This window comes from Littorina saxatilis, linkage group LG7 (assembly GCF_037325665.1).
Source record: "Littorina saxatilis isolate snail1 linkage group LG7, US_GU_Lsax_2.0, whole genome shotgun sequence".
Classification (NCBI taxonomy): domain Eukaryota; kingdom Metazoa; phylum Mollusca; class Gastropoda; order Littorinimorpha; family Littorinidae; genus Littorina; species Littorina saxatilis.
Window position 1 is genome coordinate 45,155,037 of NC_090251.1, and position 18,452 is coordinate 45,173,488.

At 42.8% G+C, this 18,452-nt stretch overlaps 1 protein-coding gene across 2 annotated transcripts in view; it reads right to left on the reverse strand.

Moving 5' to 3' along the window:
• Positions 1 to 254: 254 nt before the first annotated feature.
• Positions 255 to 18,452, reverse strand: part of LOC138971578 (RNA cytidine acetyltransferase-like) — a 36,382-nt gene continuing 18,184 nt past the window's right edge. The window contains exons 13-27 of one of the 2 annotated variants that reach the window (XM_070344337.1): positions 17,271 to 17,398; positions 13,692 to 13,936; positions 12,609 to 12,725; positions 11,922 to 12,023; positions 10,548 to 10,622; positions 8,938 to 9,042; positions 8,445 to 8,572; positions 7,933 to 7,981; positions 6,807 to 6,909; positions 6,021 to 6,128; positions 5,533 to 5,693; positions 2,491 to 2,610; positions 1,812 to 1,913; positions 1,250 to 1,365; positions 255 to 932 (exon numbers count right to left, since the gene is read on the reverse strand). In XM_070344337.1, the coding sequence (XP_070200438.1) occupies positions 836 to 932; positions 1,250 to 1,365; positions 1,812 to 1,913; positions 2,491 to 2,610; positions 5,533 to 5,693; positions 6,021 to 6,128; positions 6,807 to 6,909; positions 7,933 to 7,981; positions 8,445 to 8,572; positions 8,938 to 9,042; positions 10,548 to 10,622; positions 11,922 to 12,023; positions 12,609 to 12,725; positions 13,692 to 13,936; positions 17,271 to 17,398 (1,756 nt within the window). In that variant the 3' untranslated portion in view covers positions 255 to 835. Of the gene's footprint in view, positions 933 to 1,249; positions 1,366 to 1,811; positions 1,914 to 2,490; positions 2,611 to 5,532; positions 5,694 to 6,020; positions 6,129 to 6,806; positions 6,910 to 7,932; positions 7,982 to 8,444; positions 8,591 to 8,937; positions 9,043 to 10,547; positions 10,623 to 11,921; positions 12,024 to 12,608; positions 12,726 to 13,691; positions 13,937 to 17,270; positions 17,399 to 18,452 lie in introns of both variants that reach the window. The other variant, XM_070344336.1, reaches the window with a different exon arrangement.

The following is an 18,452-nucleotide window of genomic DNA, read 5'->3' on the forward strand; positions in this document are numbered from 1 at the left end:
TGAGGTGCGTGTGCATGTGCCAGAGAGTGTGTGCAACAGGCAGAGAACAAATTCAGGTGAAACAGAATCAAATCCGAATAGCTGGCTTTTGAAGACAAAAAAGAGCAGGATTCTACTGGTATACATGTTTATTATATTAAACTTCATACCTTTGCATAACTGTTAACACAAAGTTTGAAATGCTCACCTTACTGCGCCATTTCAGAAAACAAATCTTGGACCACTCATTCCAAAAACAAAAATGCCACTACCAGTCACCTTCCTTCTTCAGTTTATTTCCATCTCAGATTTCATAATGTTTGGAATCACATTCACAATACAGTGGATCCCCCCTTTCAAAGACTTCCCGATTTAAGACTCCCTCCCTTTTATGACCCTGTTTTTCAGATTTCTGTTCAAATCTCTGTAAAGTTACCCCTAGTACAAGCTACCAAGACTTCCTCCTTTATATTATCTGATTTTCTCAGATTTTTGGAGGTCTTAAAAAGGGGTTCCACTGTAACACATGAAGTCATTATCTCACTGACTGGCCATAACTCCATCATACACAAAATCTATGCTCAAAGTTTCATTTTACCTCTACCCAGACCCTCCTCTAAAAACAAGCAGGAATATCTCTCTCTGTCCTTACAATCAATCACACATACGCATGCACACACAAATGTGTGTAAGCGCAAGTGTGCGTACACACACGCGTGTTCTTTTCTTTATTTGGTGTTTAACGTCGTTTTCAACCACGAAGGTTATATCGCGACGGACACACGCGTGTGCATGTATAAGTGCACACGCATACACACAAACACTGTTGCTATTTACTTTCACGCACACACATTCCTCAATGTTCTGAAGATTTCTTCTTGTTTTTCTTTTTGTCATGTTTCTTCTTGTAGTCGACTTCTTCTCCTTGTTCCAGTCTCTTTCTCTTCAGTGTTCTGCAACACAGCATGGAGAAAAATTAGGCACCAGTTAAGAATGTTAAAGATTAGACCCCTCCAAGTTCCACAAGAGCTGTGGGTCTTGTAAACAAAAAGACGTTTTCATTTTAGGTCAGGAATAATGTTAACTGGTATGTCTGTTGTGAGGACACCCTGATAAAAAAAATGTCCACTACAATGCAGTTTTCTTTTCACGAAAATGGTCAAGTTAACAGTGGTCTTTTAAGCCGTAGCAAAGACAAATTGTAAGACTATGCATCAGCTTAAAATCTCTATCTTGAGTATTACAGTAATAACTGATCAATGAATCTCACCCCTTGACGCTGATGATGCCCTTGCTGGACGTATCGGCACTCAGCGCTTCCTTCCACGACTTTTCATTGCCCTTGATGGCGTACTGGTTTAGGTGCATACTTGCTGCCGCCTCTTTCTGCAAAAATCATCCCAAAGATTGTACCATCAACTGTCTTGGCATCATCAAAATACATATTTTTTTGTTCACATGCATTCTGTAATAAGACGGCCAAAGGCAACCATAGATTTTCCAGTGTTGGTGTCTAAAATCACAATCAGCTGCACAGCAATCACAGGGGAAAAATGTTGATGAATGATACACACTCACAGTTTACTCGCTAGAGGCTTCATGACTTTTGGATGGTTTATTGTACTTGTGGCCATTGGCCCATATACAAACCAGGAATGTGGGTGTGTACCTTCATGAGGTTTCAAGAGAATGATCACAGTGAATTAAGTATTCTGATACCAGTTTGCCACATACGGCTTATGTATGTCACGCTTAACCACAGGTCATCAAAAATCTTGCAGCATACTGAGTAAAAGGCAGAAACTTAAAAAAATAAACGAGCAAAACCTTACCAAATCCTCTTCCAGCGTCTGCTTTGCGGGTCTCATGTCGATCTCCAGTTCAGCGGCAGGAAGGCTGGCCTCCACTTCTTTCTCTTGCTGTTCCTTCAGGTACTGAGTGCAGAAAAAATCACATCATATCAAATGAAATAATAATCTTCAGATGATGTACCGCACACAGACTTATGAACACACACACACACCTTGCACACACAAACACACATCTAAATACACGACATCCGTTCTCGGTACAACAACTTTAATGAACATACATGTATCATTTAAATAAAAAGAAGACACGCCAGTAACCAGGTTAGGTACTTGTTTTGATCAATATTTCAGCAGATAAACTGCCTTCGTCAGGATGGTAAGAAAATACGCAATGACGGCACGTGATCTACAGTGCATTAAATTGTCATGATGAGTTATGACATCATTATTTCTCGCACATTCTTTTTATCTTTCTTTTGTGTTCTCTGTCTAGCTGTCGATCTCTCTTATTCTTCCTTCACACACACACAAACACAAACACACACGCACGCATGTATGTACACACCCACACATGCATACTCTATCTCTCTTTTCTTATGATTATGGTCATCAGGTGGCCCCTAGAAAACGGTATCAGTCTAGGCATAGACACTGCACAAGGAAACACACACACACAGATACAAAAAAAACGGTAACTCACATTGCAGAGTTTTCTGACACTCTTGTTGAAGAGAGCCAACACCTGGGGGGTAGGTAGGTCCAGTTCCTTGGTCAGCGTGTCCACCCCTTTGTGCTGCAGTCCCAGAGCCAGCAACACAGCCTGCAAGTAACGCATGTATGCGCATGAACAACAACAAAATTGCAAACAAATTGCACTTAACCTTTAGCCTCCCATGAAGTTGTAACCTTGTCCATGATCATTTTGCTTGGTATCGTTCTATATATTGTTTTTCATGTGAAACGATTTTATACAGCGAAAATAAAATAAAACACGCTTAAACCAATAACTTGAAACATAGTACAGCAGTACCTCTCATGAACGGACACCCTTGGGCCATAGCAAACCTGTCCTTACATTGCAGGTGGCCGGTCACGGGAGGGGTGACCACACCACCCCCTCCCCCATACACTCACACAGAGACACACACACAACATGTTTGAGTCTATGCTAACCACTTCTTGTGGCTACTAAACGATAACATCCAACTCCTAATATTTTGTTAAACGTTCTGCACAAAATGATTTGTATGAATGGTGTTGAAAAGAAGAGATAAAATAAATCTTCAAGGCAGTGATGCACTGACATCATACGAAAGCAGCCACACAAACACAGCACAGAGGCAGGTGTGCAGATGCTTTGTGAGAATAAGCGTTGAAAACCAGTTTGAATAAAAACCAGCAGATAGAGCCGCATGTCATAATCATTCTTCTTGTCTGGCTTTATTGACTGCATGCCGATCTTGTGGCAGTGACTGTTCACTCTTCAGTCGGAAATACACTGTACACAACACCGCTCTCACTCTCCCTCACTGCCTACCCTAAGCCGTGACAACTGATCCTTGGAAATTGTTTGGAAGAGTACACCTCTCTATTTCTCTCCAATGCTCTTCCTGCTGACATGCAGTGACACCGGACACCCCACTGAGTTTAGCCAGCTACCCCCCCCCCTCTCTCTCTCCCTCCCCCCAGCCATGTACTGTTTGGTGCTGTGGCCAGAGAGGCGTCACCGGCTAATTGAGGCCAGCTGCACTGTTCACTCAGAGCAAAACCAGTTGACTGTGTCTAACTTTTGACAAAGCAACACAACTGAAGGGTTCACAGATTAGGTAACCGACTCACTGGTCAAGGCTGCGGGGAAACAAGAGTATCTTGTCAATGAAAGAGGTTACACACAGACACGCGATGCTGAGAACTGTTGCCGATTTTTCATTCTCTTTCTCGGAGGGCCTTCATCGACTGCGGCTTCTGTTGCTTACGTCCAACAGACAAGAATCAGGGCCTAGCATTGGAAAAAGTGAGTTCAGCTTACAAAGGCGGGGATCTGGAAGATTTTTTTTACCTAAAATGACCCCCCCCCCAAAGAAGATTGAGCAACTAAATTATGCCATAGTCCATAGTCCGTATCGGCACATTACTTCTTCTGACTTGCCTTCCGCCTTCGGAACGAAATCCAGCCATTCCCACTTCCAGGAATACCTGGATTCTTTGTCACTGAATGACTGACCACGTTCAACAATGTCGCTTCGAGCCACAAAACACCGGCACAAAGCATGCTCGCGCGATGCCAGAGGAAGTGCGTGCTCAAGCAAACTGTCAAACCGATTGAGAATTGAACCAAACGGCGCACAAAACGAAAGCTGGGACTGTTTGGGTTTTCCGTTTGGGAATAACAGGTTTTTGCATTTCGGCGTACACATTTCGAGTTCCGCGTACTGGAGATGTTATTTCGGCTTAAAGTAAGCCGAACGGCTTACAATGCTAGGCCCTGAAGAATAAAGAGCATAGTGCAGTTTCATGTTGGCATCTTCGCATGCGTGTACTCCACTCCTGACCCAAACTAACCCCCTCCTGATGGGTACACGTGCACCCAAGTTAACAGAGACTGCCATCACGCCTTTGCGGCTGTGACCTTTGTACCAAGAGCTGGACTGCTCTGTTAACGATTTTGGTGTGGTGAAAATTTGACGATGGTCTGTCCGTACTCTGTTGGGACCGAAAATTAGTGTCCGTGTCCACGTTTTCCAGGTGTCCGTTTAAGGGGGGGGGGGGGGGGCAAATATAGAAGGAAAACACTCCGTGCCGAGCAAATGTGTCCGTACATGTCAGGTGGCCGCTCACGCCGGGGGCCGTACATTGCAGGGACTGCTGTAGCAAAGTAACCAAAGTGAGTTTCCCCAAACTGCCAACACTCAAACCTTGCAGAAAGCTGGTTGAAACGAAAAACAAATATAAAAGTTTGTGGTGGTAGGCGCTAATAATTGTTGCCCTTGTTCATAAAGGCAGCAGTGGCAAATCTGATTGTGTTTTACATCCGTGTGATAAGATAATGTGCATATGATTATATACAAATTATAGAAATGACTCTGTGGAGGTATTAATGGGCTGCGGATGAGTTGTATTTCTTGAAGGCGAGTCAAGCTAACTATATTATAGCTCAGTGGGAATCACAAGCAGTTAGCAGTACAGTGAATAATTCATACCGATTTGCATGGTTTTGAAAGAAAAAGGTCATCTAAACAGTGTTCGCTTGATGTTCCATTTTCTTTCGATAACATTCACACTGGAGTTCATTATTTGCTGTAGCATCAACAATGTGTCACGGCTGGTGATTCCCACTGAGCTGTACATTTGTACTTAGCTTGCTTCACCTTCAAGAAATAAAACTCGTGCACAGGTCATTGAACAAAACAGACAAGAGATATTCCCAGAGCAATGTTGATTGTACTGCTTCTATGTGTAAACCAACAAATAAACCAACACAGACCCTTTAGGGCTACTGTTACTCGAAAGTGAACTGTTCACCAGGGCACGAGAAAGTTACCAACCGGGTGGGAGCCAGTCGCGACATTGGATTGGTTGAAATTGAGATTTGTTGTGATTTCAACCAATCAGACCCTGCGGTTTGTTCTCTCCCGTTTGAGTGGAACCCACTTTTGGTTTGTACTCCTCAGCCCAGACTACCTCCAAGGTCTAGTGAGGTGACAACTCGACTCATCAACAAGATCATCCGTGCTGAACTTACGTCCTGCACCACAGACAGGTGCACGCAAATCTTGCCGCTGAAGTAGAGCTGGGCCAGCGTCGGCATGAGGTCTACGATCTGGTGATAGTCCACCAGGTTGTGAGCATACTGCTCAAGGCGTTTCACCTTGTACGCTGACAGCAACGACCCTTCTGTCATGTCTAGAAAAGAAACATAGCGCAGAGAAAAAGTTAAGTGGCGTCTTACAGAAGAAACACAACACAAGTTCAGAGAAAAAGGTCCACTGGCATCTTACCGAAGAAACACAAATCTAGAGAATGGGTTAACTGGTTTCTTACAGAAGGAACACAGGTCTAGAGAATAGGTTAAACTGGCATACAGGTGTAGAGAATGGGGTAACTGGTTTCTTACAAAGAGAAATATTAAAATGTAGACAAACAAAAAAAGGTCTTTAAGCGGGGAAGTATTACACACTGTGGGGTCTTAAAATAGGGGTTCCACTGTACATGTACTATCAAAGAACTCACCTTGTGTGGAAAGCTTGAACTTCTTCTGGTCAAGCAGACTGAGAGCCAGCTGGGGCCTGAACGTTCTGAACTCGTACGCCAGGAGAGCCAGGAAGCGCTCACGGAAATCTGATCACATAAATAAAAATACAAGTGTTAGGGAGAGTTTTCCCTTGCGACCGACACTAAAATAAGAATAAAACAAGAGGCGAAGCCTTCAAGGCTCACGTAAGAAATCGACAAACAGTAACACAAACTCAATCACTCCGTCACACACACACACACACACACACACACACACACACACACACACACACACACACACACACACACACACAGAGAAAGAGCATAGGTGAAACTGTGCAAGAAAGCGAGACACTAGATCTAGATCTGTCTGTCTGCATGTAGCCTACTTACATGGACACGACTGCCAAATAGTCTCGGCCCGCTCAAAATAACAATCACCGAGACTTTCAGTAATTCCATCGCGTGACGTCTAACCCTCGTACGTCATAATGTGACGTCAATGTAATATGACGTCTTCAAATGTTAAAGTTTCTACCACAGACATACATACATACATACATACATACGCACGCACGCACAGACAGACAAAAGTTAGCATCGCATAGGCTACACTTCGTGAGCCAACAAGCTTGTCAAGTCACATGGTTGCGATTAAAAACTAAAACATAAAAATCGGAACAAGTAGAAATGTAACCTAAACACACTCACACACACGCACACAAACACTCATACATACAGAGAAAGAGAGAATGTGACACAGAAAAACTCAGTCATAAATACCCATCCAAAACGTGCGCAGCCAAGGTGACTGAGTGTCTTCCTCCTCGCTGTCTTCGTTCAGACACCTGAGCATGATGCACGTGTGCTCGCCCGTCAGGTCATTCTGAAATGTAAAAACAAATCTTCACATCACAGGCCATTTCTTCTTCTTCTTTGGTCATGTTTTTACCACGAGCGGATTTTTACGTGAATGACCGTTTTTACTCTGCCATTCCCGGCAGCATACGCTGATTTCGGGGGACAGGCCATTTGACGTGGAAACAAAACTTCTTTCTTCTTTTTCTTCGCTGAAACTCCCATGTACACTTGTGTTTTTTGCACGAGTGGGATTTTACGTGTACGACTGTTTTTACCCCACCATTTAGGCAGCCATACGCCTCTTTTGGGGGATGCATGCTTGGTATTTTTGTGTTTCTATAACCCACCGAACTCTTGACATTGATTACAGGATATTTTATGCCCGCACTTGATCTTGTGCTTGTGTGTACACACGAAGGGGGAAAAAGCACTAGCAGGTTTGTACATAAGTTGACCTGGGAGATTGGAAAAATATCCACCCTTAACCCACCAGGCGGCCGTGGCCGGGATTTGAACACATGACCTTCCAATTAGGAGGCGATGTCTTATCCACTAGGCCACTGCGCTCGTTGCTAAGGGTCCGGAACCTACAGCTATACAAAAAGACACCACAGATACAGGCAAATATTACTGTTGATGTCAACATATGGAGCAAAGTCTTAACATTTTTTTGTGTGGGAAGATGTTGCGAGCAAGGATTCCATGGTTTTGTAGCTTGTTCCTGACTGCTCTGCCAAAATTGACGTAAAAAAAGATTTGAGAAGTGCCCACCCCTTAGACATTTTTTTTCTCTCAAAAGATACTGGGCTCATGCCAGGCAGGTTGTTGCGCTCATTGCAAAAGTTTGCGTAAATATTACATTGGTAGGTGCCATACCCATTTCAGCCATATCGCTGTGCAAAATAAGTCTTGTATTGCGGCAACCTATGCAAATCACTTGAGGTCAGCCCAAGCCCTGCCAGATGATCTCTGTATCAATGTCACCTCATCTAATCATCAAGTCTAGATCAGTATCACGTTACCTTGCTGGAAGATCTATATTACTTACGGGAGTTTGGCGAAGGTATACTGGTGCGAAGGCGTTCCTTTTCCAGAATCTGCAAGATGGAGTACATCAGCCAATTATTTTACAATGAATTCAAAATTAATGCAGTGTGTAAACACACTGTTTTACAGCCAAACCTTACAAATGTACAACTGTCATCACATACTTCTTACACAGCAGCAAGGGATCATAGTAAAAGTTCAGCCTTATGCAAGGAGTGGGAAACTGTTGTTAACTTTCATATTCATTATATTCTTATCCACAAACATACAAATATTCCAGCACTTCTCTGCTGTGACACTAATCAAACAGTCTTTCAAATACAGCCTTCATTAACAGGACTGCTGTGGGTATTATCCGTGAAGTCACAACTCTTCTAATATTCAACATTTAAAAAAAAAACAGAATTCGTTCAACATTAATTCTTCATGATGACATAGTCCATCACAGAAGGGGTTTACATGGAGTTTTCTGTGGCGTTCTAACACTAAGAATCACAGAGGTAGTCATCTCACTTGAGGAGAGGAGAAGTCAGTCCATAGGAGACACCAAGGTAGTCCAGTTTCTCTGCTCGCCGACTGCTCAGCTTGCACAACAAGGGAGGCAACTTCTTCTCAGCGTCCTCACCGCCAGCTGCGTTGTTCTGTGACAACAAAACCGACTAATCTGCTCAGTCTGTGGGTGCTCAGTTCATGAGTCACATAAATGTTGTAAAACGAGTTTACTGAACTGTGCGGAATAAAGACGCTAGGTAATACAGGGTCTGTATACGCATTTTCCATCATATGCTTATCAGGCTCATGGATGAGATTTTTCACACACACACACACACACACACAAACACACACACACACACACACACACACACAAACACACACACACACACACACACACACACACAAACACTTGTAACAAGCCAAACGTCAAGCACTCACGGACGACTTTGGTGATCAAACCCCAAAAAAGGACTCAGGTCCACAATAAAAGTAAAACTAAGTTTGTTGTTACCTCTGTTGCCTCAGTGTCGCTTTCTCCATCGCTGGCATCCAGAGAGGGCATCTTGCCTTCATAGTACTGTTGCAGCAGCTCCATGGCTCTTGTGCCGTAGCCCATCTGTGCACACATTACAATGTTTGTAGCTGTGAATCCTTGGAATACGAATTTTGAGGAAACCAACACAATGAAACATTCTGTGTAAGAGTAATCTTCTTCTTCTTGTCGTTCGCTGTTAGATCGTCAGTCCGGACTGCAGGGCGTAAGAGGAATCAAGGACAGACAAAATATGTTTTCATTCTTTGGAAAGACTGTGTGTGTGTGTGTGTGTGTGTGTGTGTGTGTGTGTGTGTGTGTGTGTGTGTGTGTGTGTGTGTGTGTGTGTGTGTGTGTGTGTGTGTGTGTGTACATGTGTGTGTGTACATGCGTGCGTGCGTGTGTGTGTGTGTTGTGACATCTTTAAAGCCTTTTTTCAAATAACTTCTTCTGGAGACATTAGAACAAGATAAAGATCTCTCAGAATGTGTCGCTTGCTCGCCTAAAAATATCTTCAAAGACGACAGTTTCAGCGAAGCTCGCAAAAGCTGGCCTCAAGCCGAAACTCATCTCTGATTTGGCTAATTATCATCATCGAGATCAGAAAATTGAGATAAGAAAGATAGTGAGATCAGAAGATAGATAATTGTGTTGGCATACATGAGGTCTTCTTCTTCTTCTTCTTCTGCGTTCGTGGGCTGAAACTCCCACGTACACTCGTGTTTTTTGCACGAGTGGAATTTTACGTGTATGACCGTTTTTTACCCCGCCATTTAGGCAGCCATACGCCGTTTTCGGAGGAGCATACATGAGGTAAGTTTATAAGTCTTCTTTGTTTGGTCGTGTGTGTGTGTGTGTGTGTGTGTGTGTGTGTGTGTGTGTGTGTGTGTGTGTGTGTGTGTGTGTGTGTGTGGTTACTGTGTGTCAGTGTGTCTATTGTGACATTTTGAAAACATTTTATCAAAAAATTTATTCTGGACACATTAGAACAAGATAAAGATCTCTCAGAATTTGTCGCTTGCTCGCCTAAAAAAATCTTCAAAGACAACAGTTTCAGCGAAGCTCGCAAAAGCTGGCCTCAAGCCGAAACTCGCCTCTGATTTGGCTAATTATCATCATTGAGATCAGAAAGTTGTGTGAAGAAAGATACTGAGATCAGAAGATATTTTATTGTTTTAGGCATGAATGAGGTAAGTTGATAAGTCTTGGTTGAAACTCATTCCTTGTCTAGGGTCAACATTTGCTGTGTGGGTCTCAAAAAACTAAACAAGAAGAATCGATCTGATGCATACTTCTTCTTCTTCATGGGCTGAAACTCCCACGTTCACTCATGTTCTTGCACGATTGGCTTTTTACGTGTATGACCACTTTTTTCCTGCCATTCAGGCAGCCATACAACACTTTCGGAGGACGTGTGATGCATACTTCTTCTTCGTTCATGGGCTGAAACTCCCATGTTCACTTATGTTCTTGCACGAGTGGCTTTTTACGTGTATGACCACTTTTACCCTGCCATTCAGGTAGCCATACAATGGTTTCGGGGGACATGTGATGCATACAAAAACAACAAGAAAAAATGGTGCACTCACCGCCTGGTAGTCTGGATGCGTGGCAATGCGGACGATGCGAGCACCGGAGAGAGAAGCAAAATCGCTGTCCAGAAACTGCAACACGAGTAGGACAAATTCTAAACTACAAGATGACTGTGGGTGAGATACACAAAGTGGAAAAACAAAAGAAATCGGTACAGTGGAACCCCTGTTTTAAGATCCCCCATTTAAGACCCCCTCCCTTTTAAGACCCTGTTTTCTCAGACTTTCTGTTGATGACCTGTGTAAATGTACCCCCATTTTAAGACTCCCTCCTTTTTAAGACCTGATTTTCTTAGATTTGTGGAGGTCTTCACAGGGGTGTTCCACTGTAGTCACCAACACAAGGACAGCACAGACAAAGACAAAGTCTATATGTTACAGTTAATCTGTGAAACCAGGGAATACGTGTATTAACCAAACATTTTTAGGTAACACATGAATTAACTGGTTTTTTTCGTCAGTTAATTCATGTATTACCTAGTTAATACACGTATTCCCTGGTTTCACAGATTAACTGTAACATATACATGTAAAGTACGACACAGTAAACGGGGATAACTTGAATTGCACCTGCTTACTGCAGCAAAATAATGTTGTAAAAATACACACAATTCTAACGTCTAGCCTTCACAAAACTAACTAAGGTTTACACTAGAACATGTTCAAATATCTACAGTTCAAGAATGATTACTATCATTGAAATCACATGCAGACAAAAATGCCTGAGCAAACACATGTTTTTGCCCCAAAACAACTACAGACAATTAAGTGCAACAGAGAATGGCTGACAAAATGGAGGGACTTGAACAAACAGTAGCCATGATCCAGTGAAGTGATAATTGTAATAATTTTTACCAAAAATTGACTGCTTATAGATAAATTCCGGAAATAACTCTGTCTGGTGCTCACTCTGTCGGGTTTGTATGGGTTGTGAAAAGAGTGAATACCCTTGCTTTCAGTGAGACGAATAATCCACAGGCCAGTCACTAGCGAGGGGTGTGTCTGAAGCAGGTGGACAAGGAGCATGTGTGGATTGTTTGCCTCACTAAAAGCAAGGGTATTCACTCTTTGACAACCCATACAAACCCGACAGAGCGAGCACCTGACAGAGCGAGCACCTGACAGAGCGAGCACCTGACAGAGCGAGCACCTGACAGAGCGAGCACCTGACAGAACGAGCACCTGACAACCCATACAAACCCGACAGAGCGAGCACCTGACAGAGCGAGCACCTGACAGAGCGAGCACCTGACAGAGCGAGCACCTGACAGAGCGAGCACCTGACAGAACGAGCACCTGACAGAGCGAGCACCTGACAGAGCGAGCACCTGACAGAGCGAGCATGGTTTATTTGCGATGACTCATTCTAACCTGCTGCGAGATGGTCCATGGAATCAAGTCTCCAGACGCTCTTTTCCCTCGGGACAGGCTGTTCATGATGCTGGCCTTGGAGATTTCTCCCTCCAGGCACACCTGAAACAGGTAAACAGTACACGTGTTTTGAACCACAAGACAAGCTATCTCCAAGTACATGTGTTGTTGAACTGCAACACTAGCAATCTATAAGTAAATGTTGTTAACCACAATACTAGCTATCTACAAGTTCATGTGTTGTTGAACCACGAATATAGCAATCTTTTTTCACTTGCAGTAGATGAAATGAAAATCATATCTGACACTGAGCACATCTATATCACAAGATTACAGAAAATCCCCTCTAGAATACCTAGTTTTATTTAGTTATGTAAAGACTTTGGCTGAGAACAAAAGGAAAGATTTAACACAGGCTAAATAGATGGTTCTTCTCGATGACAAATCTGTTGCTAATGGTAAAAATCAGACGACACTTCTGTTAACTTAAATCCAAGCACAACAAAGACAATAAACACCACAGACAACACAATTAAAACAAATATTCATTCAGTATAAAGATGTTCTCAAATCGGAAAAATCCAGCGCAAAAATCCATGAGATATTAGGCAGATCAAAACAGTATTCATGGCAACAGACAGACATATATATATATATACACACATACAGCCAGCCAGCCCCACACACCTGTATGACGCAGAGCACATCAGGGAGACCGGTGCTCTTGGCTCCGATAGGACCCAGCAAGACAAAGATGTGATGAGCAGGAGCGTCTGACAGCATCTGAAGGTCGTTTGGTGAATTCTGCAACAAACAATTGATAAACTTAAACGTTCAAAAACCAGCAGCAATTTGTCAATCAAGATGAAAAAGTATTCTACAGCGGAACCCCCCTCATAAGGCCTTCAAAAATCTGAGAAAATCAGGAAATCTTAAAATGGAGGTCAATTTACACAGGTTATGAAGAGAAAATCTCAAAAAGGAAAGTCTTAAAAGGGAGGAAGTCTTAAATTGGGGGTAAATTTACACAGGTTATGAACAGAAAATCTCAAAAAGGAAAGTCTTAGAAGGGAGGAAGTCATAAATTGGGGGTAAATTTACACAGGTTATGAAGAGAAAATCTCAAAAAGGAAAGTCTTAAAAGGGAGGAAGTCTTAAATTGGGGGTAAATTTACACAGGTTATGAAGAGAAAATCTCAAAAAGGAAAGTCTTAAAAGGGAGGAAGTCTTAAATTGGAGGTCAATTTACACAGGTTATGAAGAGAAAATCTCAAAAAGGAAAGTCTTAAAAGGGAGGAAGTCTTAAATTGGGGGTAAATTTACACAGGTTATGAACAGAAAATCTCAAAAAGGAAAGTCTTAGAAGGGAGGAAGTCATAAATTGGGGGTAAATTTACACAGGTTATGAACAGAACATCTTAAAAAGGAAAGTCTTAAAAGGGAGGAAGTCTTAAATTGGGGGTAAATTTACACAGGTTATGAACAGAAAATCTCAAAAAGGAAAGTCTTAGAAGGGAGGAAGTCATAAATTGGGGGGTCTTAAAAGGGGGGTTCCACTGTTCCACTATGATAAATAAGACATGCAGTGAAGAAGAAAAAAATAATCAGCAACAATATCTCATTCAAGTATTCTGTCTATGTCTAACTCACTAAAAAAAAACATTGATTTGTTTGTTTTTTATGTCTAAACACAGACACACAGACACAGACTGCATTTTTTTTAAACATTTAAAAAAAAAAAATTTTTTTTATATTGTTTGTCTAGCTCACCTTGTAGTGAGAAGACACAAAGAGGGAGATGACTCGCTGCAGGAATGTCTCCGAGGGCTTGTTGTAGCTGAAGAGCTGGTCGCGGTTGACGTAGAAGAGCTGACAGGCCTGGGGGGCGGGGCAACCGGCACTGATGCGCGGCACCGTGGCGTCCAGGCAAAGCAGGTTGTTCAACCAGCGCTCAACCGGGTCCTTGTTGCCGTAACGGATGGACTCTTCCAGCGTGATCTCCTGCAGCTTGCGGCCTGAAAAAACCCAATGAACACACAAAATGTAACAAATATGTCTTTTAAGGTGTGTGTGTGTGTATGTATGTATGTATACTGTTCAAAAAAAGAAACGCATAGTTGCTACTTGCCAAATTTGTTTTATTTTTCGAAAAAATTAACAGAAAATCCAATATTTAGATTATTTGTTTGAAATTTGGTATGGACACAGTTGAATGCACACACAGTTCATTTGCATCTTCAAATCAATCAGTCAATCAATACGATTGGGTGCCGAGGCTGTCAAGTCAGTAGGGGGTGTGACAGCCTTGAGCAGCAACAACTGCCCGGCACCTTCTGGGCATGGACTGGATCAGATGCCGGATATCTTGCTGTGGGATGGTGTCCCACTCCTCCTGAAGTGCCTGCAATAGATCGCGGTGATTTGCCGGCGCTTCTTCTCGCCTGCGCACACGTCTGTCCAATTCATCCCAGAGGTGTTCTATCGGGTTCATGTCTGGCGACATGGATGGCCAGGGAAGCACCTGGACATGGTGGTCGGTGAGGAACTGGGTGGTGAGTCGTGCTGTGTGCGGGCGAGCGTTGTCCTGCTGGAATATGGCATCCTGGTCAGCCAGAAGAGGAAGGGCGTGTGGGCGCAGAATTTCCTCCACGTATCGCTGGGCAGTTATGCGCCCTTGGACGTGCACCAGGGTGCTCCTTCCAGCGGTATTGATCGCCCCCCACACCATGACGCCTCCACCACCATGAACGGGTGCCTCATCCACACAGTTGGGCGCGTAACGTTCGTTTACTCTCCGGTAGACCCTCCTCCGACCATCATGTCGCTGGAGCAGGAAGTAGGACTCGTCGCTGAACCACACGTGTCTCCAGTGATTCCGGACGGTCCAGCGAAGGTGCTGGTTGCCCCACTGCACTCGGTTCTGGCGATGGCGGCGGGTGAGAACAGCTCCTCTGTGAGGTCTGCGAGCTCTCAAACCAGCTTCATGCAGGCGGTTCCGCACGGTCTGGTCCGATAATCGGTGTGGCCCGGGGAGAGCCTGGACAGAAGATGAGGCCAACAGGAAACAATTCCGGAGGTGGCGGAGCCGTATGAAGCGGTCGTGAGCAGCAGTTGTCGCCCTTGGTCTTCCCGCTCGTGGCAAGTCAGCAACGGAGCCAGTGGCTTGAAACCTGACCCACAGTCTACTGATGGTGCTCTGGGACACGTGGAAGTGCCTGGCGATTGCACTTTGACTTTGGCCTGCTTGTAAACGACCCAATGCAATTTGGCGGTCTTCTCTGCTCAATCGGGCCATCTTTCGTCGCTGAATTGTCGTCTGATTTCTTTGTGGCGAACAATCCGCTTTTATGGGTTTTGGAAGACATGGTGAGAGCTCAATATTCCCCGAGTTTCATGAGATTACACTGAAGCATGACGAGTGGTCATGCCAAATGAGCAATTTTGACATTGTAGCCACTGATAACGCATGCGTCACGTGCAGAGCTCACTTGTGGCAATGGACGAAAGGTCGACGACCAGATAAACATTTTCTGCAGTTTGGTGGATATCCTTGTAGCCATATAACTAAATTAACCAAATATTACAAGCTATGCGTTTCTTTTTTTGAACAGTATATGTATGTGTGTGTGTGTGTGTATGTGTGTGCATGTGTGTGCGTGTGTCTGTCTGTTTCAGTGTGTGTGTGTGTGTGTGTGCCTGTGTGTGTGTGTGTGTGTGTGTGAGTCTGAGTCTGTGTGTGTGCGTGTGCGTGTGTGTGCGTGTGCGTGTGTGTGTGTGTGTGTGTGTGTGTGTCTGTGTGTGTGTGTGTGTGTGAGTGTGAGTCTGTGTGTGTGCGTGTGTGTGTGTGTGCGTATGTGTGTGTGTGTGTTTTCTGCTAGTCTCTAGAGTTTTCAGAACTGTCTTCACTTTACTGTGACAGACCTCAGTGTAGATAGTTTCAAACAGTATGACATTTCTGATCCAGAATACTGTTGCAGAATAATTCAAGTGAGAAAACAACTTCAGACATTTCAATGTCAATCAAGCTCTCAAAATTCATCATTGCCCTCCTGTATCCATCTAGTGATCATGGAAAGCATTTACAGCCACTGTCTAGCAAAGTATTCCGCAAAATTGGTAAATCAGTTATACCACACAGCAGTCATGCATCAACATTCAAACTTTAATGTCACAAACAGCCATTTTGATCATCATCGGTCCATACCCTATCGCCGGCATATCTCTCTGACCGGATGCATAATTACTGCGCGGAATCTATCAAAAATAAGATACAGAGTTATCTCCCATGTTTTTCGCTAATGTTTCTGAGAATAGACGAACTGAGACGAAAGTGATTGCAGATTGGCCGACTTCGACAGTGATCTCCGTTCTGTTCTTCACAGTTATGATAAAGACATCATTCTAAGGTTAAAACAAGTCGAACTGTTGAGACTGCTGTGGGAAGGAGACCGTGATATTGTTGCATCACTCCCAACTTGTTACGGAAAAAAGTGTCGTCTGCTTTGTAGCCAAAGTTGATTATCACGTGACACTTTTGCCATATTTAGAGTTGTTTGCACAGTAAATACACCCGTGAAAGATAGCTCGCTTGAAACTGTCTTACATATCAATTCCTTTGTCATCTAAAAATTACACAACACCATGAAAAATCATTATCGACGGTCGCGAATCTGCTTATATCAATAACACATTACGAAAAGCTCTAAATATGTAAAAAAAAAATCGATTTCCTCTCCAGAGAAGGAAAACAAAGGCATCCTGTCAGGGATAAATGAGACCCGAAGGGAAGTAACTCATTTGACCTGAGTTCAGGATGAAAAACAGCATGATACAATTCTGAACCAAAACTTTTCAACCAAAGATGTAACATTTTTGTGCATGTACTTGGCTACCTGTAATTAAGCCACTTATCAAGTAGCCTACACTGAACCACCACAATGAAAATTAAGTAGAAGTGCAATGCCTTTGGCAAAGTAGTCCACAAGCCAAGGCACAGCATACCTACGGCTAAGCTCAAATCAGCCATCTCCATCAAATACACACAGACAAGCATGTACACAACAAAAGAGAAATCTAAACAATGAAGTGACTGGTGAGATAAACAAAAATTAAAAAACAAAAGATATCTGTACTCACCGATACAAGAACAGCACAAGACGGTATGAATTTTCGCTTATGAAAGCTTCATTAGGAACAAAACAAAAAAGGCAACAAAAAACAGACGCAACACGGAACGAACAAGGTTTGAAAAGAAAATGGAGGGGGAACACAAAAAACACCAAAAGAGAGACAATCAAACCATATTTTATTGTTTTTTATTTTTTATTGAAGAAGCTATGCATGTCTCACCTGAGGTCATGACCGATGACATGTCTGTCAGCTTTTTTCCCTCCCCTGACACTGAGCCGTACGTCGCTGACTGCTGCCGCAACTGTTGGATCAACTTGAGTGACAGGCTGCGTCCCGTGCCCTCATAGCTGAAAACGCAGACAAAAATGTTAGAAATTTGTTGTCGTGAACAGTGATATCCACTATGGCAACTATGTATAAATTGAACCACATTATCTTAATCGGAAAGATGTGTGTTAGTATGTATATAAAAAAACAAATTCGTTTTTACCGTTGGAAAGTATTTTTAATAGGCAGTTACAGATAAGAAGCATTTTTGTGTGAGTTTGAAGAACAAAACGTTAAAAAAAAGTTAGCTTGTTGTACTCGATAAGTTGTATTTAATTCATTGTATGAGATATTGTTAATTGTTGTTATTTATTTGAATAAAATTGTTTGAAAAAAAAAACTGAAAAAAACCCCCAGTGATATCCACTTTTTAAGATCATTAAAAAAATCGGAGAAAATTGGGTCATTATAATAGTGGGAATCTTAAAACATAGACAACTCCTCTCATCAGATTTACCATAGCCCTGTACCTTTACTCTCAACTAACCCCCCCCCCCCCCCCCATGACACCAGGGATATGACAAACCACTTTTGTCTGTTTGTGTATTTGTTTGCTTTCTTGCTTGATTGTTGGTCTGCTTTTTTCTTTAACTACATCTGTTTTCCACACTGTTTGTCATTGAGTCGTTGGCCTACACAATAAAATCAGTGTCTGTGTTGTTGGTTTTTCCCCTCTAGGATAAGGGCTAATAGTAAACAAGAAGAGCAAACGCTCGATCGAGTCACTTTCGCAGTTCTGAATATTATATGAGGCATCAGATGGACAGGAAGAAATTGCTATTCACAACACAATGAGTCACGTTCACATAAAATTTGAGCCCGGTCACTTTTATAGTTTCCGAGAAAAGCCCAACGTTAAGTTGTGTGTTGCCGAACAGAAAAGGCTAGTTATCTCCCTTGTTTTTCTGATAACGTTCGTAAAAGGCTACAGATGTAAATACTTTGATGTAAAGAATAATCCTACAAAGTTTCAATCACATCCGATGAACTTTGTCAAAGATATAAAATGTCTAATTTTTCCTTTGACGCTGACCTGTGACCTTGAAAAAGGTCAAAGGTCAACGAAACCATCGT